At 37.2% G+C, this 22042-nt stretch overlaps 1 protein-coding gene across 3 annotated transcripts in view; it reads right to left on the bottom strand.

Moving 5' to 3' along the window:
* neto1l (neuropilin (NRP) and tolloid (TLL)-like 1, like) overlaps positions 1-15788 on the bottom strand; it is an 85744-nt gene extending 69956 nt beyond the window's left edge. For 2 of the 3 annotated variants that reach the window (XR_016149125.1, XM_089125474.1), the window contains exons 1-4: positions 14672-15788; positions 13770-13823; positions 13549-13683; positions 12400-12648 (exon numbers count right to left, since the gene is read on the bottom strand). Coding sequence is in view for 2 of the 3 variants with exons in the window: in XM_089125474.1 (XP_088981600.1) it covers positions 12400-12648; positions 13549-13683; positions 13770-13823; positions 14672-14699 (466 nt within the window). In the remaining variant the exon portion in view is untranslated. The remainder of the gene's footprint in view (positions 1-12399; positions 12649-13548; positions 13684-13769; positions 13824-14671) is intronic. The other variant, XM_089125475.1, reaches the window with a different exon arrangement.
* Between the last annotated feature and the right edge of the window lie 6254 nt (positions 15789-22042).

Raw genomic sequence — 22042 nt, 5'->3', positions numbered from 1 at the left:
CACAAAGACACAGTAAAAACTATAGTATTGTTAAATATTATTACAATTTAAAATAACTTTTCTATTTTATATATAATTATTAATTAAATAACTTGTTTCAATTTCAATAAATTCAATAAATTATTTTGGCCATTCACTTGGCCATTTTGCAGTCAAGTATCCCTGGTATCAAGTAGGGGTGTAACGGTACATGTATTCGTATTGAACCGTTTCGGTTCGAGGCTTCCGGTTCGGTACGCATACAAACCGAACGATTGCTTGGATCATTTTTCCTGCCGGCAAAATTCGCGCTGACGCGGCCAACACATCGTTGCGCAACATCAAATGGCAAATGTAATGAAAGCAGAACGAAACTGCGCTACTCATTATGTGCTTCACGGATTATCTGCTTCACGGATCGTTTATTAGTTCGGACCAGCAACATCTGTGCAGCGCGAGCCGATCTCGATCAAGCAACACTGTTACCACACCGCGCGAAGAGATCCGGTAAAGAAAACATTTGAATTCGTCATTGAGGTAATAACATCGCTGCGAGATCTAGTGAGATGCATTCACATTTCTCCGTTATTACCGTAGATCTCTATTAGATCAAACAGCGCTGTCATGGAAACCAGGAGAAACATTGTACCGTGAATGAACTTTACGTCCACAGACCAGCAACATTCACCATGGATTTAATATAGTAACACTAACTGGAACCAGTTTGGCTGGAATGGTGAAATGCTTTCAAGTACTTCACACATCTTTTTCCAGCACTTCAAAATTCAAATATTATATAAATAAATATATTTAAATGTTATTTTTAATGTGATGACCAAAACATTATTTGTTCATCCTTCAAAGATGACCCCAATTTATAAACCTGAAAGTTTCAAGATCTAGGAAAACTCACATTTATTTAAAAATATTTTTTCTTTAAACAAATAGGACATTTCTCTGGCATTTCTTTCTTTTTGCTGTATCGAAAACGTACCGAACCGTGACTTTAAAACCGAGGTACGTACCGAACCGTGATTTTTGTGTACCGTTACACCCCTAGTATCAAGTGATGTCAAGTAAGTTTAAAAAACACCAAACAAACAAACAATTGAAACCAAATACCAACCAGTTAACCTTTCGCAGGGAGATTGATTGACAGGCAATCTGACCAATCATACAACCCGACAAAGCAGTCAGGAGAGATAGTAGATTAAAGTTGGTGGATTTGAACTTGAAAATCGATGTGTACTGATGTCTTTCCATGGTTGAAACAACATTCCCTCTAATGTTCATTCATGTTTATGTGACGCTATATTAAAAGGGACACTATGCAGGAATTCCGTTTTTGTCAAACAGCGACCCCTAGAGTCACTGTGGAGTACTTGTATTTAACGTTACTGCCGTAAATGCCGCTCACGCAGTGCGTGACATGGCGTGACGGCCACCATTCAATCCGAAAGAAGTCATAAAACAATTTCAATAACTCCGAAGCTGTTCAGTTAACCTAAAAAAAAAAACTACATAGTGTCCCTTTAACTAGAAGGAAGACATGATCGGTTCACAAGCAGCTTTAACTGAGGCGCTACAGCGATTTTTCACTGCTTGAGAACAGTGAAAAGTGGCATGGCTTGTCGGACATAGCAACAGTAACTAAAGGCGGGTCTTTGCGAATGGTCAATCGAAAGCTCTTTGAACTTGCTTTCACCATGCCAGTGACAAAGCCATGATGGCAGAATAGGAATTATATAGAGCAATTTTAGAGATTTTGATCAGACTATGTACAGGGCCAGAGGCAACACTGTAAATCTCACCTAAATCCTTCACCTTGTAACGTGCTAGAGCGTTCCTACAGCATGTTCTGGGATATCCCATTAACCTCCTGTACTCACGGCCCCGCAGTATAAGTTTCTCTTTACGGTTAAATGGGTGTAAGGATTAGCGAGGGAGTAATAATAAAGCACACTGTAGGCAAGCCATTATGAATGGACGGGTAAAGAGATGACTGTTGTATGTGGTTAAATTGAGCATGGGCTTTCCAGCTGCTGGGCCTGAAAGTACAACACCAAAAAAAAAAAAAAAAAAAGACATAAAAAGAGAAGGGGAGACAGTATATGGAGCAAACAGCAGAACAAAGAGAGGAAAGAAAAATGTACTCTTCCTTTCTGCAGCTTTGAATTTGCCAAAATCCTTGCTAAGTAACAGTACACTGAAAAACATAAACATTCTGTCCGAACTTTTATCTGTTTGCAGCAAATTAGCTCGAAATGTTATTTTATTTTTGTATAATTTATTTATAATTAAATCAGCATTAAAATTGGAAGGTGCGATGGTCTTTTCCCCTATTGTGATGTATAGACCATTTTGCAAGATGTAAACACTGGTCCAAAAACACTTCCTGTTTCAGTTTGTAACTGTTTTCTTTATTCACATGTAAAGAAAAAATCTTAAAGATGTTTGATTAACTTTTTGATTCAGTTTTATATGTTCTGTTGGCTGTATTTTATCTCAGCTTTTATGTAGTGTTAAAAAAACTGAAACAGGAAGTGCTTCTGGACCAGTTTTGTTTACATCTTGCAAAATGGCGGCTCTTAGATTTTTTTTTTTTTTTTTTTTTGTCTGCTGGGAATTGATTGGATGGTGGGATGGTTGTGGTTTGCTGTGATCTCATGTGAGTGACAGGTTGTCCCGTCTTCATGCCATTACACACATCATCAGAGAAGTGCTATCATTACAACTCTGAGGGGAAGTCATTTTGATAAAAAATGATGCCATATATATCATTTAATCATTTATCACAGAAAAAATAATTATAACAAAACAGCAATATTCCATAAAAAAAAAAAAAATAAGAATTGTCAATTTTTCTTTTATGGTGACTTTTGAACTTTGAACATCTCAACTTCCTGTATGAAATATGTCAACATAGGAAAGAAAACTGTTTTTTAATTTAAATTCAAAATCCTCATTCAATCTTGTCCTGAAAAATCCAAATATGCCACACAGTCGAATGTGGAGATGCCTGGAGCAGATCTAATTTGCTAAAGTAATGCTATCAGACTGAGCTGTTTGGCACAAGTGCACACGGACAAGGTGGAAAAGAACGCGGGGCTCCTGCTCTTGTTGTTTATCTCCTCCAGACTAATTTGGCTGTTTGCATCGTTTCAGTAACAGGGAGCCAGGTGCATTCTAGACTGGTTAATGAAGCATTGAATTGGTTTTAAAGAGCAGTACTTTTTTTGCAATTTAGAAAATGCTAGTCTTCATAAATTGTATCATGAATAACAGTTGTCAGGTTTTATGTTTAATGTGGATTTTTTTTTAAAACATAACATAATATAGGCTAATTTGGAAATAATGTTTGTGGGCTGTAGTAGAGCTCAATGGTCTGTGTTACATTACACACCAGCTGCAGTATAGAGGTCGCTCCTGAAGCACTGGCCTCGTTTGCAATCACAGAATGTGCACAGGCTTATCGAACTCTACCTTTCACTCTAGGGAGATCTGTGTTTATCGCAGCCACCAACCAAATCTTAAAGAATCCAATAGTACAACGTTATTTAGCCACCAACATTTGTATCTCCCTTTCCTGACCCGTTTTCTCTCCCTCCCTCCCTCCCTCCCTCCCTCCTCTCTCTCTCTCTCTCTCTCTCTCTCTCTCTCTCTCTCTCTCTCTCTCTCTCTCTCTCTCTATACCAAAGCCAATTACCCCCCTAAATCAATGTGTGGACTGACTGTGCTTGCAGTCAGATGGTGAGAGAGTGAGTGACAGGAGGAGCAAGAGACACACACACACAGAGAGAGAGAGAGAGAGAGAGAGAAAGAGAGAGATCACCTCATTTTATTGCTCTGTTCGCCAATGGTCGTGTTGTTCTGACTGTTCAGGCGCAACGTTGGAGCGTCTAAAGTCAATGGCGCAGTTTTATTATTTTTTTGTCATTAAAAGGGTGCATTTGTAATATGTGCCTATAGGTGGTACACTGTGCTTATTACACACACAGGGACGCGCAGCAGCACACCACCATGCCAGATATCAAAAATAAAAGGATTACAATGTAAATGATTAATAATAAAGGTATAGGGAAATCCGGCTTGTTTTGTTGATGGTCTGCTTGCGCACTTTAACGTCGTGCATGAGTTTCCCCCCTGAAGAACCGTTCAGTTTTTCCGCTTCCAAATTCCTCCATGTAAATAGCAATCCGCCAAGGCGCGAGCTGGCTTTTAAAGGGAATGGGAGATGATCCTCTGATTGGTTTATTGCACAATTTTTAGACCATGCGCCGGGCACGCCGACCATTTTTCCCGTCGTTAAACTAGCAAAAGTGGATTTGGTGATGCCCTGAGTACACTTGCGCCCTACGCTTTATACCATGTGGTTAGATCGTTAAAATAGCGCCCTGAGTGTCACAGTGTATGGCATGGTAATAGACATGACAATGTTGATATGTTTGGTCTTAGTAGAGTAGATCTGCTACGCTACTGTTGTACAGGGCTTGCTACAGCCAATACGTACATGACACACTGCTATAGAGCTTAGATCGGGCCCAAAAAAAATCAAGCCCGACCCGACACATTAAATGTAATTATGAGCCCGAGCCCGATTTAATTCCGACCATTTTTTAATGTGTGGGTCATTATAATTGACGATCTCTACTTTCTGTTACTTTCACCTGTCCACAAAGACTTTTTTCTGTACCTCCAAACACTTTAAAGTTAGCCTATGTGTCGCCACCTTACACATCAGCATAAATGCTCCTGATTAATTATTTGTTATCAAAGCATTAACACTGTTAATTTAACATCAAAGCAAGCAGTAATTACCTTTGCACAAAGGGCCATGAGGGTCTGATTTGTTTTATTACATATTAATAAGCAGTGAAACGTTTTTGTAAAAATATTTTTTTGCTATGATATAAAATATCATGCGAAATGCACTTGCCTTTTCAATAACTTTTATTATTATTATTATTATTCATTATGATATTACAACAATTGTTCTAATAATATTGATATGAGAACATTTTTGACTATATGACCACACAAAATATTCAAATTAATGAACTTAAAAACATACTCATCATATAAAAGTAGTATCCAAGTACTATAATAAATGTATAGATATTAAAATTCAAACATGAGCAGGCCATGATCATCAAAGGAAGCACAGCCAAAGTGCTTTGTATTGTTCAGGTTGATGTTTTCAAAGATACATGATTTCATATGCCAGATTTTCTCATTCAGATTCCTCACTGTGTTTGCACTCCTCAAATGAAATTTATGCTGTGCTGACTTTAGGTCCTTTCACAGCGGAAACCCATGTTTTTTACTCCTTATACTCAACCACCCAGAACAGAATCCATTTTATGAAGGGAGCAGCATTACGTGTGCCTCTTTCAGATTTTTTTCCTCGTAACATCTGAAGCGAAACACAAAGCATGCAATTTTCCACCCCAAGCTTCCAAGACATCCTAATGGGTAATAAATGCTGCCATATTAAAGTGCACTATTCACATGTTCTACGCATTGAGGGAAAGGTATTTGACTCCAGTACATTTTCTGAAATTCTGCGACATTATTGAGATTAAATTGTCCTTTGACTCGAGCAAAAGAGGCATGCAATAAAAGTTGTGCAATCAAAATTAGACCTGATACTTTGTTTACCTTCCGCCAGCTACAACCAGTAATGCAAAATCTACATTAATGTGTTATTTGTTAAGATTCTCGGCTAATTACCATTATGTACACCCACCTTTAATTGAGGAGAGGATGTGAACCATCCTGAAATCATAATGACTGATTATTGTGCCTTGAGATGGAATTTTGCTATGTCAAGGACTTCATTAAATCTATTCAACCTTCCAGAGGCTGAAATGTCGATTACACAGAGGATTTCTCCATCCCTACACTTTATCGGGCCTGAGAAAATAAAGTAGATTGTGAAATGTGGCCACCTGAATGTCCCCAAAGTTCATTCCCTGAGTTCAATTTTCAATTTTTTGGTTTGAATCCATCACGCCTCGGTAATATAGCTGGGTCCTTGTGCACAGAGGAGTCATATATCCAGCTACCTTTTCTAATCTCAGATGTCGTTAGAATGATTTAAATTCAATACAATTTCGAGTACACAAATTAGAAGATTAAATATCTTCACTAAATCATGGCCTCATAAGAATTATTGGATTTGGGATGAGTTATTTCTGGTTTTGCTACATCCTCTGTGTCCAAATAGAGTTGAATAGTTGTTCTCACCAAGAAGCACACAGTTATGGGTGCAGTGAACAAAATGCACAGCATAGCAAATAAGACACTTATACTGTACTACACTTTTTATTCTTGTTAAAAGTTCAATGTTATATGTCAACAAACTGGAAGTTTCAAACCAACAGCGTGACTGCGAGTGTGATATTGCTTTTAGACGCAGTTCAATAAACGTTGTTTTAGGCACATGATACCAGTCTATTTTTGCTTGGTCAATGAAAACAATTCCAAATGATCACATTGTAGCATCTCAGAGCAACAGTTGTTAATTTGTTGTTGTTTTTATTTTTCTGAATGAATCTGTGTTTTGAACCATTTGGCTGAGTGAATGAATCAATGACTCAATAGTCAGGCTTGCTTTATTCTTGGCAGTGTTACTATACACTGTTGAATAGCCACACTACTAAATGTATATTGCAACATGCTAGATATTGCAATATCTATAAAAAAATCTTTAAAAATGAACAAAAAAAATGTCATGCATTTGTTCCAGCAGCTTTGCTGTATAGCTATATAGCAGGGTGTCCAAACTCGGCCCTGGAGGGCCATTGTCCAGCAGAGTTTAGTTCCAACTTGCTTCAACACACCTGCTTATAAGTTTTTAGCATGCCAAATGACCTTCAACAGTTAATCAAGATCTTGATTAGCTGTTTCAGGGGCGTTTAATTGTGGTTGGAGCTAAACTCTGCAGGACAGTGGCCCTCCAGGACTGAGTTTGGACACCCCTGGTCTTGTATTTGGCCGTATATCTGTCAACAGTGTTAGAAGTTAAAATGAGCTGTTTATGACTTCAGGGCTCATGCAATGCAATGAAACTGAAGCCACAATAGCAGCAGGGCAATCGGGTCTGACAATTTTTCTTAATTGCCAAAACACTAAACCCCATTCTCTGAACCAAATTCTCAATAGCCCAAACCAATTTGTTGAATACATCACTCATTCTGTAAAACATGCAACAAGTTCAGGTATAGTTAAAACACTGTTTACAAATCTCATGAACTCTTTTTGCACAATTATAAACACATTCTCTGATGTTTGCGCTGTTCTGGATTATGGGCTCTATGCACGGCGGTATTTCCGGTGAAGGTGTAAGGATGCTCGATAACTTCCGCCGATCGTAGAGTCCAATCCAATACAGATAATGTATATTGAATTTTATACTCCATGGTTATACTAAAGAAACGTTAGTCACAAAAGATAAAACAGACACCCCTCATTGTGTTTATGCTTCTTTTTAAAATTTTATTAAATAAACATAACTATATATAAAATTACATCTAAAGTATGAAAGTTTCGTTTCAAAGACGGGAGGACAGTAAATTTTGAAGACTCTGCCATTATCCCGTTTTCCCCGGTTTTCCTCCGTTTTAATCTCCCCAACCGGAAACTGTAGATTATCCTTGCGTCAAATGCGGAACTTTTGCGTGCATATAGCCCATTGGAAGTGGCTTGCGGAGCTGTGCAATGTGGTGCATTGTGGGAGCTGTTGTCTTACTGTACATACAAATGCGCCCTAAAGTTAGAATCACCAGTAAGCTGGTGTGTGGTGGGCGTTCTGGCGCAATATGGCTGCCGTCGCATCATCCACATGGATGCTGAACATTGGTGGTGGTTGAGGAGATTCCCGCTTCCATATGTGAAGCGCTTTGAGGTCCCAGAAAAAGCGCTATATAAATGTAACAAATTATTATTATTATTATTATTATTATTAAAGGGATACTCGAGTTGTTTTTTTTGTTTTTTTGGAAATAGGCTCATTTTACCACTCCCCCAGAGTTAACCGATTTCAAATGTATGCAGCCGATTTTTTTTAATATTTAGAAGAATATCTGTAACCAGACAGTTTCTGGTCTCACTGACTTCTATAGTATATATATATTTTTTTTTCCTACTATGGAAGTCAATGAGACCAGAAACTGTCTGGTTACTGATATTCTCCTAAATATCAGAAAATCAGCTGAAAGGATTTGAAAACGGTAAAACTCAACTGTTTAACTCTGGCGGAGTTCTAAAATGAGCCTATTTCCAAAAAAAGTGGAGTATCCCTTTAAGAAGGGACCAAATTCAAAATTGTTTTAACATTTCGACTACATATATGACCCACGTTTGGGTGGGTGGGAGAAATGCCAACCCGATCTCACGACCAAGTCGTACGAATTCGAAGAATGATTAAAAAGTGGTTAATTCGTAACAATTCATACAACCTCACTCGTACGAATTAATACGATTTTGCTAAATTGTACATATTTTACGAATTGGCCAATTCATATGAATTCGTACGAATGACCTACCCCTTACCCCACCCCTAAACCTAACCATCACGTGGGTTTAGACAAATCGTACGAATTAGTACGAGTGAGGTTGTACGAATTAGACACTTTTTAATCATGCGTCGAATTCGTACGAATTGGTCGTGAGATAGAGTTGGAAATGCTCCTTTAAGCCCCCAAAACGCCATCGCCGTGTAAACAAAATGCACATCTGATAAAATATTTGTAAGTTTTCACCCGCATGCGTTCTTGTATAAACGGCCTAAATGAGAAAATTTTCATTTTATGGTGAACTATGCCTTTAATATCAATCGTTTACATGGCAAGTCACCTTATTATGTGACAGCAAAAAACATACAACACAAAGCATCAGAAGGCACAGAGCTATATTTCTTAATTGGTCCTGACTGTGTTTCGACATTTGGACCTAAGGGACCGCTCTCAGGTCCTGCATTCAACTTCCACTTTCCCTACATGCGACAAAGCTATTGAAAATGAAAAGAGGAAAAGGCCACATGAGGCTTTCCCAAACAAGGTTATTAAATGGCCACTGGATCAAAAAAGCGGTCCCTGAAATGCTTTTTAGTCAATCTTGCTTTTCTTATTATTGCTGCGTCTGTTTACAGCGGGGACGAAGGCTTCAAACAGCCAGCGGCCTGGGGAAAGGCACACGAGGGAAGCAGCTTTCCCTGTTATTTAACACAGCCAGATCTTGTCTGGTAACACAGCTTTATCTCTTAGAAAAGAGGAGGGGTAATAAGGTCAGTCAAGCCCAGGAGACAAGGAAGTGAGACTCGGGAGAATGAGCGTGTGAGTTTTCTAGATAGTGAGAAGGAGAGACGGAGAGAGAGAGGACAGATGGACAAAGGGAAGGTAAGAGACAATTGACAACAAACACAAAGCGTCCTGCATTTGCTGCTTAATCCAGTTAGGTGTATAGCGGGGTAATGAGAGGAAGTGACATCACAATGCACAGTCTGTCTACAGCCAGCAAGATCTAACAACTGGAATGAACTCATACACTGTCTGCATAATAATTGCATCTGAATGCTGTGAGTGACTGCACACAGCCATTTTTATTTTCACATGATATCAGGAAGTAATTACACACAGTGTGCACATCATTCTACTATTTAAATCATCTCTCCAGCAATGGATTAAGCCATGCAACTGCAATTTCAGATGAAACTAACCTTGAGTGAAAACACCTTTAATTACTTTATAACCAAACTTTAAGCATTAAAGCCATGTGATGTTTGAATATCTTAAAGGTGGAATACCTAAGATTTAGATGCCGCTAGAGGGCGCTACATTCAAAACAACAACAACAACAACGGCTTTGCTTGATGGAGGAACGCGGAATGATGGGAACTGTTGTTTTCAACTCCACCGTGGATAAATCAGTCAGACGGGAATCGAAAATTAGTTGTCATGGATGAGGTAAAGTTCGATTTCTATAAATGTTGCGTTTAATGACATGCTTGTTTTTCATTAAACTGAAACAACCGCAAGAAAAGTCAGGTTTAAAAGTAAATTAGTTATCACAGATGTTACTGTACGAGTCACTGGACGAAGTGACTTATTTTTGTCTCAAATCGTTGCTAATGGATCCTGACTTCGCTCTATGCTGCAATATGCATTAGTTTTGCATTCATTTACAGAAATCAGCTGCTTGAATAACAATAGCTGATGTTAAAAGATTTTTCAGGTGAGATTCTCAATTGATTCAGTTAACGGATGATGATCTGAGGTAAAGTTTTCAGAATGAAGACTCAGCAACGATTGTATTTAATTGTACAGTACAATAACATAGAACAGACGTTATCTTCCTTTCATGTCATCAAAAACATAACAATATTGCTGTCCATACACTGATGAGAAAGTGCGCGTCCGGTGTTACCTGGAGTTGTCCCAAACGTGGCGCGGCGCTTCTCGTCTGGTGTGCGACCCCCTTTACAGCCAACAGTTCACATTCCGAGAATAAATGAAAAGAATAATTGTGCTCCATTCCATAACAAATGCGCGAAACAAGCTGACGTTTGTTGCTTGATAGACGCTAACGCACAACTACAACTTTCTTGTTTAGGACTACACGTAGTACGAGCGGAAACCGAGGTATGACGCGATTGACTGGCGACTCCCAGCTCACCCCTGCTCCCACGCCCCGTTTCCTTGGTTAAAATCTAAATTTTCTCGCGATTTAAACATTGTTTGAAACATTTGGAATATTGCAAGTTATCATCTTAACTAAATATATAACACTGGCCTTGTGATTTTGGGATATTTTAATGCAAAAATCTTAGGTATTCCACCTTTAAAACTGGATGCTTGTTGTCCCGGTTCAAGATTTACATCAGTCTACAGCATTCCCACACCTTATAACCAATTTTAGAAATTAAACTGATTTAATTTCAAGTTGATCACAAAGCTCTACTACAGTAAGGAGAAGAGTCTGGAGATTAGATTTGTAAGTAAGCTGCATTTTAACTGATTTGATATGAATCAAGCAAGTCTGATACAGAGAATTTCAGTAGTTTTGCTGCCAGAGCCCCAGCATGACGAAAATACACTGACTAGACGAGTTCCCCCTCTTTCACACTGCAGATTGGCACATCTTTGATTGAGTGGCCGTTTTGTGACAAGAAGCATTCATTTTGAAATCACTAAATACAGTGATTTCTCTTTCTGTAGCCATAAAATGTGAAAAACACCAAGGAAGATGAATACATGCATTTTCTATCCTTCCTCATTCCCTGCTTTTCATTCATCTGTTGTACCTTCTGCATTAGCATGTGTTCCCATTGGCTGCAGCAGAGCAGATGCGCTCTCCACTTTTTTGGGGGAACATCAAGGGAAGTGAATTCAGGGACTTTTATCTCCTTAATTATGTAAATTATATGCCACTGATATTCCTTATCAAGACTAGAGGAAGCTGTGTTTCTTCCCTGGCAAGTTGCGAAGCGAGAGTCTGAAACCATTCATGCTGAAGAGTTTCTCCAAACTTGGTGAAAGAATTTCCTCCTGACTCACAATAGGATGGAAAAATTCTCGACTCAAAACTCATTTCTCAGATACGAGTCTAAATCAGCGCTGCCTTCAATTGTGTGCTACTTTCTCTTGTACAGCTGTGTAATTCATCAGCAAGGCCCTTAAAGCTCGACCGCTCTGTGAAATTCTTCAGCTTTATTCAAATATTGCTTTTAGCATTCTTCACACACTATCTATCGCTGTTCAATTTGCACAGCGTTTACGCAAACATCTCTCGCTTAAACTCAGGTACAGTATTATATGCAGTTCAGACTCACAGACTTTAAATCAAAGCAAATGATCAGAAAGCAGAGAATTTGAATACATTGAGAATGAGACGTCTGATAAAAATCAACGTGCTTCGAAGCATTCCTTTGAGGGGACGTGAAATCAATTATATGGAATGATGTAGTTGTTACCACTTAGCATCTTATTGGCAATCTTGAGCATCTGAAGCAGGTCCTGGGAAGGATTGTCAGCATTCATTGTGGTACTAAGAGCTGATCAAGGTAAACAATTTAAAATGGTTTTAGATTAATTAGAACATACGGGCTGTTCTTTATTGCAATGGAATGACTAATAAGCTCAACTGCAGATTGGGATCATTGACAGAACCAACATGGACCCACAATAATTGCTATATGAATCACCGGCTTGGATTTTGAAGAGTATAGTTACTGATTGCATCAGGAATTCAACTCGACATGCAGAGGATAACAATAACCCGAGGGTACCGAGGTCACTCAAAACCGGTTCCAGAACTCTTAAAAAGCATCAAGGAAAGCCAAAAACTCACTGGTGTAATAAGTCTTTCACAATCGTAAACATTACTGACACTGCATGAAGGAGCATAAAATAGTAGGCCTACCTGCTGTGAAATTGTAGCTCGCAGAAAATCCCATGGCTTCCAATTCACCATCTGCAACAAATTTTATCCATAGGTAGCGGCTGCTCGATCTGATGTATGGAGGGTTCTGCTCCCCGCAGTAGCGTCCAATTATTGGAGAAAAGCCAAAGGGCCCATCTCGGACTTCAATATGGTCAAATTTACATTCCCATGAAGGCTCTATTGAATACTTTTCATCAAAGAAAAGATCAATGCATTGTCTCGGGGGAGCTGCAAAGAGTGAAAAGAAATCATGAAGATTGGCAGCTGTAATTTATGATGGATGATGTCATATGAAACATACTGTCATGGCAATACATAACTATTTAATGTTGTGGCTAATTCGTATGAATTTTGTACAATCTGCTTATGACCCTCTGATGGTTAGGTTATGGTTTAGGGGTGGACCTCCATGTATTATTTCTTAAAACTATTCACTTATGTACAAATCACACAAATTCAAAAGAAATAGCAACATCGTTGAATAATTAAGTTTTCTTATGAGATTGGTTTGGGTATGTCTGCTATTATTAGTACACAAAGGAAGTTTGTGAGATCAAAGGTACATGGATTGCAACCACATGCATGTATTTCTACTGGCACATCAATCGAAAGAAATTACTGTATCACTAAAGAGTGGAGACCACATGGGTTTAACAGTGGTATTTTTACTAATAAGATGTCATAACATTTGTAATCTTATCATAACAGTCAAAGATTATCACGTATAAACCATCAGATTGAAGACAATTGCTACTAGCTTCTTAGTTCAATATGATTATCAGCTTGCAGCAGCACTGCAGCATACAGTCAGATGTGACTGAAAGACAAATCAGTTTCAGTTTTTTTTTTTTTACTGAAATCTAATTGAGATAATGAAATTGACTTTCAAATATTGAGAGATTGTTGATCTATATATCCTTCTGTTATAAATGCAAATGAAACACTAGTGTTCTGTTTATTAGCATTGTGGTGCTGCATGGGATTAACAATCAACTGATTGCTCCAGCACGAGCAGCCTTCACTTCACTGCGCTACTGAACAGTTTAAAACAACCCCCTCCATCCAAGCGTCACATGAAAGATTTGCTTGTGAGCTGCATTTACTATTTGAACAAGGTTATTTTTATACCTTCAATGATGTAGATGCATTCTCGCTCTGGGGGATATTTGTTTGGGTAATTGGGTGAGGTGAAGAGGCCTCCCTCTGGTTCTTTCACCCAGGTTCCACACTGCCCTGCCGGCTGCACTCCTGAATTGTTTTTCACTGAGAGAAAGCAGTCAAATGTCAGAGATTGCCAGGAAACATGGAGATAGAAAGTGGGTGGGTATTCTGTGACAAAACATCATTACCTGTTTCTTTCTTTGTTGCCCCAGACAACCCAAGCATGAGAAGACCTGCAACAACTGCGACAAAAGATTTAAGATCAAAAGATCATAGAATCACGAGGACTTATTATGAACATACAGATGGACTGAAGGATGTTGCTCCTACTGCACATCACAAAACAGAAATACTTCAAGGAATAGTTGAAAATCAGAGATCTGAAACCTTATCCCTAAGGAATTTGGTCTATAGCTTGAAAAAGTTACTCTTATTTCTATTAGTGTTTTACACAATACAAAATAAACACAGAATAAATAATTACATTCATTCATTTTCCAGACTAATTAACTTGCTGGATGTACAGTACATTTGGGGAGATATATATATATATATATATATATATATATATATATATGCAAATTGTTTTTAGCTGGATAGTTGACTACAGATTAAATATAGTATGTCCAGCAAGTAGCCACTTTGTTTTTTTCCTAGATGTTCTTCCAACTTCAACTATTGCTAACAACTAGCTTAGACCATTAATTATTTGGCAAGCTAGAAGATAAGAACCAAGTAAAAACCAGCCTAACAACTTTAAGCTGGTAAAACCAGCCTATAGATTATAGACCAGCAAAAACCAGCTAATAACCAACTTGCACCAGATAATGATCATCTGAGACCAGCTAGAAACCAACTACCAGCAAGCTGGATTTCCCAGCAGGGAACAATATTTATCTGGGAAAATATTATTTAGGCTAATGATGCAGTAGCAACGCTTAATTTAACACTAAACACATTCAATCCTTTTAATCAGTTTACAATCACACACAAAGTTCCTAAAGGAATAAAGGACACACCGGTAAATTCAGATAGACATGCGTAAAATGAAAGGGAGAGAAGAGTGAAGTTAACTGGCAGCTAGACTCACCGTGAAGGAACCTGTTCCCATGTACCATGTCTATTCCTTTCACAAAGGGCTTTCTCAACTAATTCCATTTAGATCGGGATTCTTTCAGAAGAAAATATGGATATTTCCCAAAAATAAAAATTAAAATAAATAAAAACACAATCACAACATATTTGTCAAAAGCCCTGAATTCTTTTAACTATATTAATCAATGACAATGGAGATTCCAGCAGAGATCCACAACTATACATTAGTAGTTTCGTATAAAACCAGAAAAAGATGTAAACATTTCCATCCAAACGTTTCCAAACCCCTCTGGTGCTTTTGATGGATTAATAGGTCCGTCATTAGCTTTTCCTGATCGCTCCACCTTTCCAGTCACAACGAAAAGATTCATAAAAGGCTGGAAAATCGTCCTTCCATCTCTAAGGAACATTTATCAGAGTATCCATTCCAATTCATTTTCCCATTTTTGAGCAAAGCCAACTTCAACAAGCAAACTCGCAGCGACAAGAAACGTGTTTAGAGCTTCATTCCAGTGTTTCCTCGGCAGTAACCTAAATGCAGTACAAAATCCCGTTCCAGCTTCCCTTCACATCAAAGAGTTAATTCGTATCACAGCTCCTCTCCGGCCATTCATTATTTTCAGTTCTTCAAAAGAGTTATGTCAACATGATGCGGCAGCACGCGGAACTGTTCGTCATCTATCCACTAAAGATAATGTAGATGATTCTCTCAAAGAAGCACCGCAAAGCCGGTCAGACTGCGGGATCCAATGAATCCAACACCTCACACGGCAGCACTAGAGCAAAATTAAGAGGGATAGGCAGAAAAAAAACTGTATGAGGAAAAGAAACAAGCTAAGAAAAGGACATCTAGCCAGAACTACAATCAACATCTCCAGTATATTAACTGCACCTGCAGTGCTGGATTGGCGAAGAGCATCTGCAGCCTGCGGACAATTGGAGTGAAGTAGCGAAGCATGCAGACACTATAAATTCATTCGAGGGTTTGTACGTGGCTCGTGTGAGCCAGCCAAATCCTTCCAAGAAAAATCACCTTGTTTATCTGGCTTTAAAAATGTTAACTTCGTTCATCAATAAACTTGACGCGATGTAAATATTCACTCGCGCTGCTTTCTCTCCAATGAATAAATGTGCGCAGTGTTAAGCTATTATGTTTACATGAGTTTGTTATTCACGTGACAATGCTTCGTAGAGTAGTATCTATCTATCTATCTATCTATCTATCTATCTATCTATCTATCTATCTATCTATCTATCTATCTATCTATCTATCTATCTATCTATCTATCTATCTATCTATCTATCTATCTATCTATCTATCTATCTATCTATCTATCTATCTGTCTACTATATCTATAAGAATAAAAATGAATCTGATATTTCAATTTAATATATTTAACTATATATAATTTATTCATAAATTCTAAGGCAATTCCTACCTTATAAAATGAACTTGCAATTACATTAAAGTTAATTTATCACAGAAAACACTGCTCATACTGTACTCGTGAGTTTTGCATGAAAGATAATCTTATTTCATTAATAGATTATTAGCATACAGGTAAATCCTATTATTCTTGCTGCTCCCATACATTATAAAGAAAGCTACATGCAATAAATGCCAAGCTCATTTTTGTTGCCTAAAATGCGTGCATGGTCTTCACAATATTTTGGCAACCTCTCTCCATTTCATACCAGAAAGTACCGGAAAGTGCCATTACACACAGTGTTTTTTTTTCATTGCCGCATTGATTTTTATCCTGTAAATATGTGTGATAATCTCATCAACCATGTGTTTTTAGAACATCAGTCTCCCTTTGCTGCTGTTCGGTCATTTTTTACTGGAATTTTTTTTTAAATTTGTTTTAGTTCATGGTGCAAAACATGTCACACTTGTATTGTTCGTGGTCAAAAATTACTGTATTGGAAATGAATGGGAGACGAATTTCATTATGTTAAACTTTGGTACTGAGCCAGATCAAAATCTTACTGAATGCTCATTTCTTGAGATATCAACCTCAAATTTGGAGCACAATTTGTTTAGATTTATTCCTTTGATTTTTCTCTCAGTTTTAGAGTAAATCATAAAAAAATTCAAAAATCTATTTTTTTTTATTTTTTTTTTGTGAATCAACTGTTTTTTTTTTTTTTTTTAATTTTCACTGTTTTAAACTGTTTTTCACTTTGGTTATAATCTGCTAAGTATCTTCTTTAAAAAAAAGACCAAACCCTTAAGTGCTCCAAAGCAGTAATTATAATTGAGTAATTTTAATGAAAATAAATAATAAATGAAAAACAAAATTCAAAAATATTATATTGAAAAAAAAAGCCCAGTAATTTCTTTGACCGCCACACGAGCAGGACCAGAGGGTTAATCATGCTAATGTGAAGTACGCTGCAGCTAATCTTTATAAAACATGAAAGTCAGCACTAAATCAAAGGTTTTTGTGTATACACAGACAGCCACAAAATTGAGTAATTAGAAGAAATTGCCCCTTTTCAATGATCAAAAAAAGTTTAAGAACTCAGAGCTTGAACAGTTTTCCAAGATGTGGATTTAGGCACATATTATGTGCTCGGAAGTGTGCCTTCGACACAAATAGGCTGTCTGACAACTAAGAGTGTATTGATGTTGACAGTAAAAAAGCAGTCTGCCCTGCCCTAACAGTCCCCTCACTCAGTATCGGCTGCTTTAACAGAGCTAATGATGGGCCACTCCATTAAAACGCGACTCTGAGAAGTAAACTCTGACACTGAATGTATTAATCTTCAGAGTAATATGCTCAATGTTGAAGCTCAGAAAAAAAAAAAGGAAAAAGAGTTGACACTGAATGGGGGTTTTTCCTGAAGAGATATTTAAATCTTAATTTCTTTATTTAAATATATTCTTAACATACCATAAATTGCAATCACAAACAGATTAAAGCTGCATGGTGATTAGTAAGGAGCAATGCAAAAGCACCTGCAGATTAGTATTGTTGGAAAATTCCAGCAGTTATGAACGCTCAATAAGTTCTGACTCACGGCAATGGCAGTATCAAATTTAAAAGCGGCCCCAGGACTTGATTTATTTCCTTAGACAGATAGCAAAAGAAAAACACAAACAGATCCTTTTCATCACTATGAGCCAATATACCTGATAGGAAAGCGCAGGAGAGGCCCGATTGTTTTTGTCGAGTGGTAGTGCTTCTCGAAATTGGAATTTTCTCAGGAATATCTTACACAGGACCTTATTTATGAAAAGATACTCATGATTTATGCAGCAGTCTATTATCATTATCATCCATCACAGTCACAGCAATCAAAGGATTTAAAGCTACACTGTGTAACTATTTTAGTTTATTCTTAGCTAAAAACACTTAGTTATTTCAAAAATATATGTGCTCATTAATGTAAATTTACTTCGTTCAAGTAATAAAGTATTCTCGTGAGTGTATAATATGCCATTGAAAATACATACGGGTAAGGGGTTCTAATGTCGGTCGCCATGTTGCCCCTCCATCTTGAAAGTACATTAGCCAAAGAGGGACATACCTGTTAATTCAAGCTTCGCCTTTCGCGTTTACGTTTGAGTTAACACTCATGGACGAGGTCAAACTGGAAGCCATGTTAATCTTGGACTACATTGGCCACCGTAGGAGTTAAAACCAAATCGGAATTGAGCGGAACATAAGCTAATATTCACTGAATGGTCATATACCTTTTCACTGCTAGATGGGGGTAAAAATCACACAGTGTAGCTTTAAGGGTGATTTCTAGATAACCATAAAGATATTTTTAAAAATCGTTCTAAATATAAAAGAATAAAGAGTCCATACCACAACTATAACAGCACAGATAAACAATATCCTTGAATCACTTTCAGAACGATTATTTTTATGGCTTGATATTTTGAAACAATGGCAACCAATCAGAATCCATTATACTTTAGAGCTTGAGCATTTAAAGCGGCAGACGACAAAACTTTTTATCTTTCTTGTGAACATATCTGTACTCATCAAAGGTTAAAAACGGCTTTAAAAAAGTGTGGTTAATGAATTATTGTGTGTGTAGCAACCAGAGTGAATTTTTGTTGTCAATATAGCTTCAACAAGGCACTGTCAGAGAGATTTGAATATAAAACACTAATCCTATTAGAGATCTTTTTTGTTATACCGTATTTCAAAAGCTGCAAGACTGCAATACCAGTTAAATATTTGTGTGACCAAATCACTCAAAATTCAGCTCACCGGTTGGTTATATTAGGGATGACTAATGACAAAATGGCAATTATGTAAATAAGGGCTTATCTTGCTTACTGTATGCAACACCACAACTGCAGAGTTCAGTTGGTTCAGCTCATCTGCAAAAAAAATATGAGGAAATATGCAACCTTTGAAAGCAGTTTGTTCTTCTTTCCCTAAAAAGTAACCTAATAATGAAAGGTGTGAATCTTTATCATTTGAAATGAGATAGTTACGGTTCTGCAGTTTGTAATTAAAAACCTCGGGGGAGATGGGAAACAGTCATTTACACATAAACACTACGTTCATGAGTAAATGAGAAACAAAAATGAGTGTGAATATAGCCTCCACTGAATTTAATTAACTTTTTCTGATTAAGTGATGCATATGAGCATTTACCAATATTAAAAACAATTAGGGGGTGGAGCATTCTCATTCTAGAGAGCATTTGACTGGACAAAATAATGGAGTGCAGGATGAGTCATTAAACATTTCCCTCGTTTTCCCGACTGACTGTGCCTTTTAAATGCATTCATCTGCTAAAAATAATACTTTTGTCAGCTTTTAAAAGTATAGATGGCCTCAATGCTAATTGTTTTCCAATATCAATTTGTGAAGTATAGATAAGCATTTATTCTTGTCAATAAGATAAGATTTACTTATATGTTAAAAAAAAACAGCATATCTCCAAGCTATCTGGCTTGACTGAGAGACCGGAATTTTTTTTTTAAGTATATTGTGCGGCAATGGATCAGAAATTTTGTCTTATCCTCTCTGATGCTTGCCAGTTTCATGTTGCATTTTAAGAAAAGGTTATAGGAAGGTGAGTAATGAGAGGCTGTCAGTCTTCCATGTAGTGCTAAACTTATCAGAGTTCAACACATAATTCACTAAGGTTTGCGTGTAAAGCTTTCTTACCACATTTTTTCTAACTGTAGAGGAAAATATTGTTTATGAGATTAAGGCATTCTTGAATAAAGAACTGTGTGTCAGGATTACAACATAAACTTTAATTTCTTGTATATCTTATGAATACTAGAAATATGTAAGAGTACTATGAAGTGACTCAAATGATCGATCATGTAAACAAAGTAGCACCATACATCAGATAACACAAGTCTATAGGCTACATGATGTTCCTGTATTTTGGCCCAAGTGTTCAAGTGTGTGTAACTTTTGATTATTCGATGGGACTTATATAGTGTTGTAAAAACCAAGTATTTACTTGTTGTCCCACCCTCGTGCCGATAAACATGTCACCAGAGAAGAGAAGAGATTTCACCTATTAAGCAGGAAATATTTGAGTTTGCGGTTTTGTTTTATACAAACACAACTTAGTTATCGGTTGTAGTGAAAATTACATCAGAGAACGGTAATATTACTGTAATATTATAATGATGTCATCATAAATAGACAATAAACATACATGCAAGAAATAGATTTTTTATTTAAATGGATTTTTTTTCTTAGAGGATACTTTAAAATAATACACATGTTTTTTTTTTTCAGCAGAAGCTTTAAGACAGTTTTAAAATGATTTTGATCGAAAAAATGAAAATTGAGCGGAAGTACAGGAGGGCGGAGCCAGGCTAGTATGGCCGGTAACTTAAGAATTTTGTGGCCAAATTGGCCAGTGGGTGAAAAAGTTCATTTCAACCCCTTATATATGTAAAGAAAAAAGATTCATCAGTGATTAAAACAAATTAAAAATGTAATAAACTGTTATATAAAAATAGAGATTAAATAAAGTATGCCACAAGGTTATCATTCAACAATGCATCTTTTTCAAGAGAGTATGGTGTCCAGGCCATGAGCAAATATTTGCAGACACTTTACTGCTTTATTAGTTGACAGTAATTGTCAGCTAACAGACTTAGACAAGTTTTGATCCTAAGGCATGTAGAGGCATTTTTAGTTCATGTCAGTAAGTCCCGATGACCCTGAAGGATATTCGGTGATACCAGCATCATTTTTGTTGATATATTTAAAAAAAAATGCCCTCAGGATTTTTCCCTTGACTTCTTAGATTTTGAAAACTAGAGAAAACTAAATATTTTCTTTATGTCATTCAGCATTTATCATTTGGAGGGTTTTCTGACACAGGGAAATGCAATATGACTGATCTTCAGCTTTGCAAATGAAAACAATAAGATTTTGATAATAAAAACCAGAATGTAATTATATTGGAATTGCCTCTGGGGGTCTTGCTTCACCTCATATACTTTTTCCTTTTCTTATCTAATAAGGACTATGTCTTCCTGTCAGTTATTGTCTTATTTTTATCTATATTCTTAATGTTAGCCATTTTGATATCTGTCATATTAGTTGGCAAAAACAAGACTGCATCGTGAGGCCCCCGGGCACACAACTTTAGGGGCCCAAACCTCTGTCCCTGAATAATCTGCACAAAACAACCAAAACAAAAACATTGGAAGAATTTAGAAAAATGAGTTCATATTAGTAAGAAAATCGTTTGAGTTGTATGATGTTGACAAGACCACAGGGGCTGACTGACAACACTTTCGCACATTGTACACCACAAACGACGAAATGAAAGCAAAAATCATCTGTAGATTTCTAATTGTCAAGTGCTATTCCTAATGCATTTCTGCTAGGTTTGCATGTTTCTAAAATAACGAGGTTGTTGGTTAGATGTTACATTTTCTTTAATTAATGTTATAACTGCTCAGCTACAGTTGATTGTAAGGCTGAACAAGCGACATTTAAATGAATTAGCACTAGTTTTCAAAAAAGTCCAGCTTGTCCTGGCCGTTGGCTTTTTTTGTTCTCTCTTCAATCTGGTCCTCATTCATTTTGCCCCTGTAGTTTGGCTCTGCAATTCATCACTTGACCTCATTAACATGATGGTAGGGGTGGTAGAGCCGACTGCCGAGTGTCGCTCCTCGGGCCTCATCACCTCCATAGGGGAAAGGGACAGCCACTTCCCCTCTTAACCACAGGAAGCTGGAGCTTCTGGCTCTTCTTGAAATGGAGAGGAAAAAAGATTGAACAGCCATTGCACATTTCCTATTGCCCCATCCATCTTGCTTATAAGGTACATTCAGGCGAAAATATACTCCACTATCTCAGTGTGAAACCCTTCCACACCTGACCATGCTCTTTTGCTGCAGTTATCTGCAGAT

The sequence above is a fragment of the Pimephales promelas genome, chromosome 22 (assembly GCF_988280905.1).
Source record: "Pimephales promelas chromosome 22, fPimPro1.hap1.1, whole genome shotgun sequence".
Lineage (NCBI taxonomy): Eukaryota > Metazoa > Chordata > Actinopteri > Cypriniformes > Leuciscidae > Pimephales > Pimephales promelas.
This window is presented reverse-complemented; position numbering and strand designations above follow the sequence as displayed.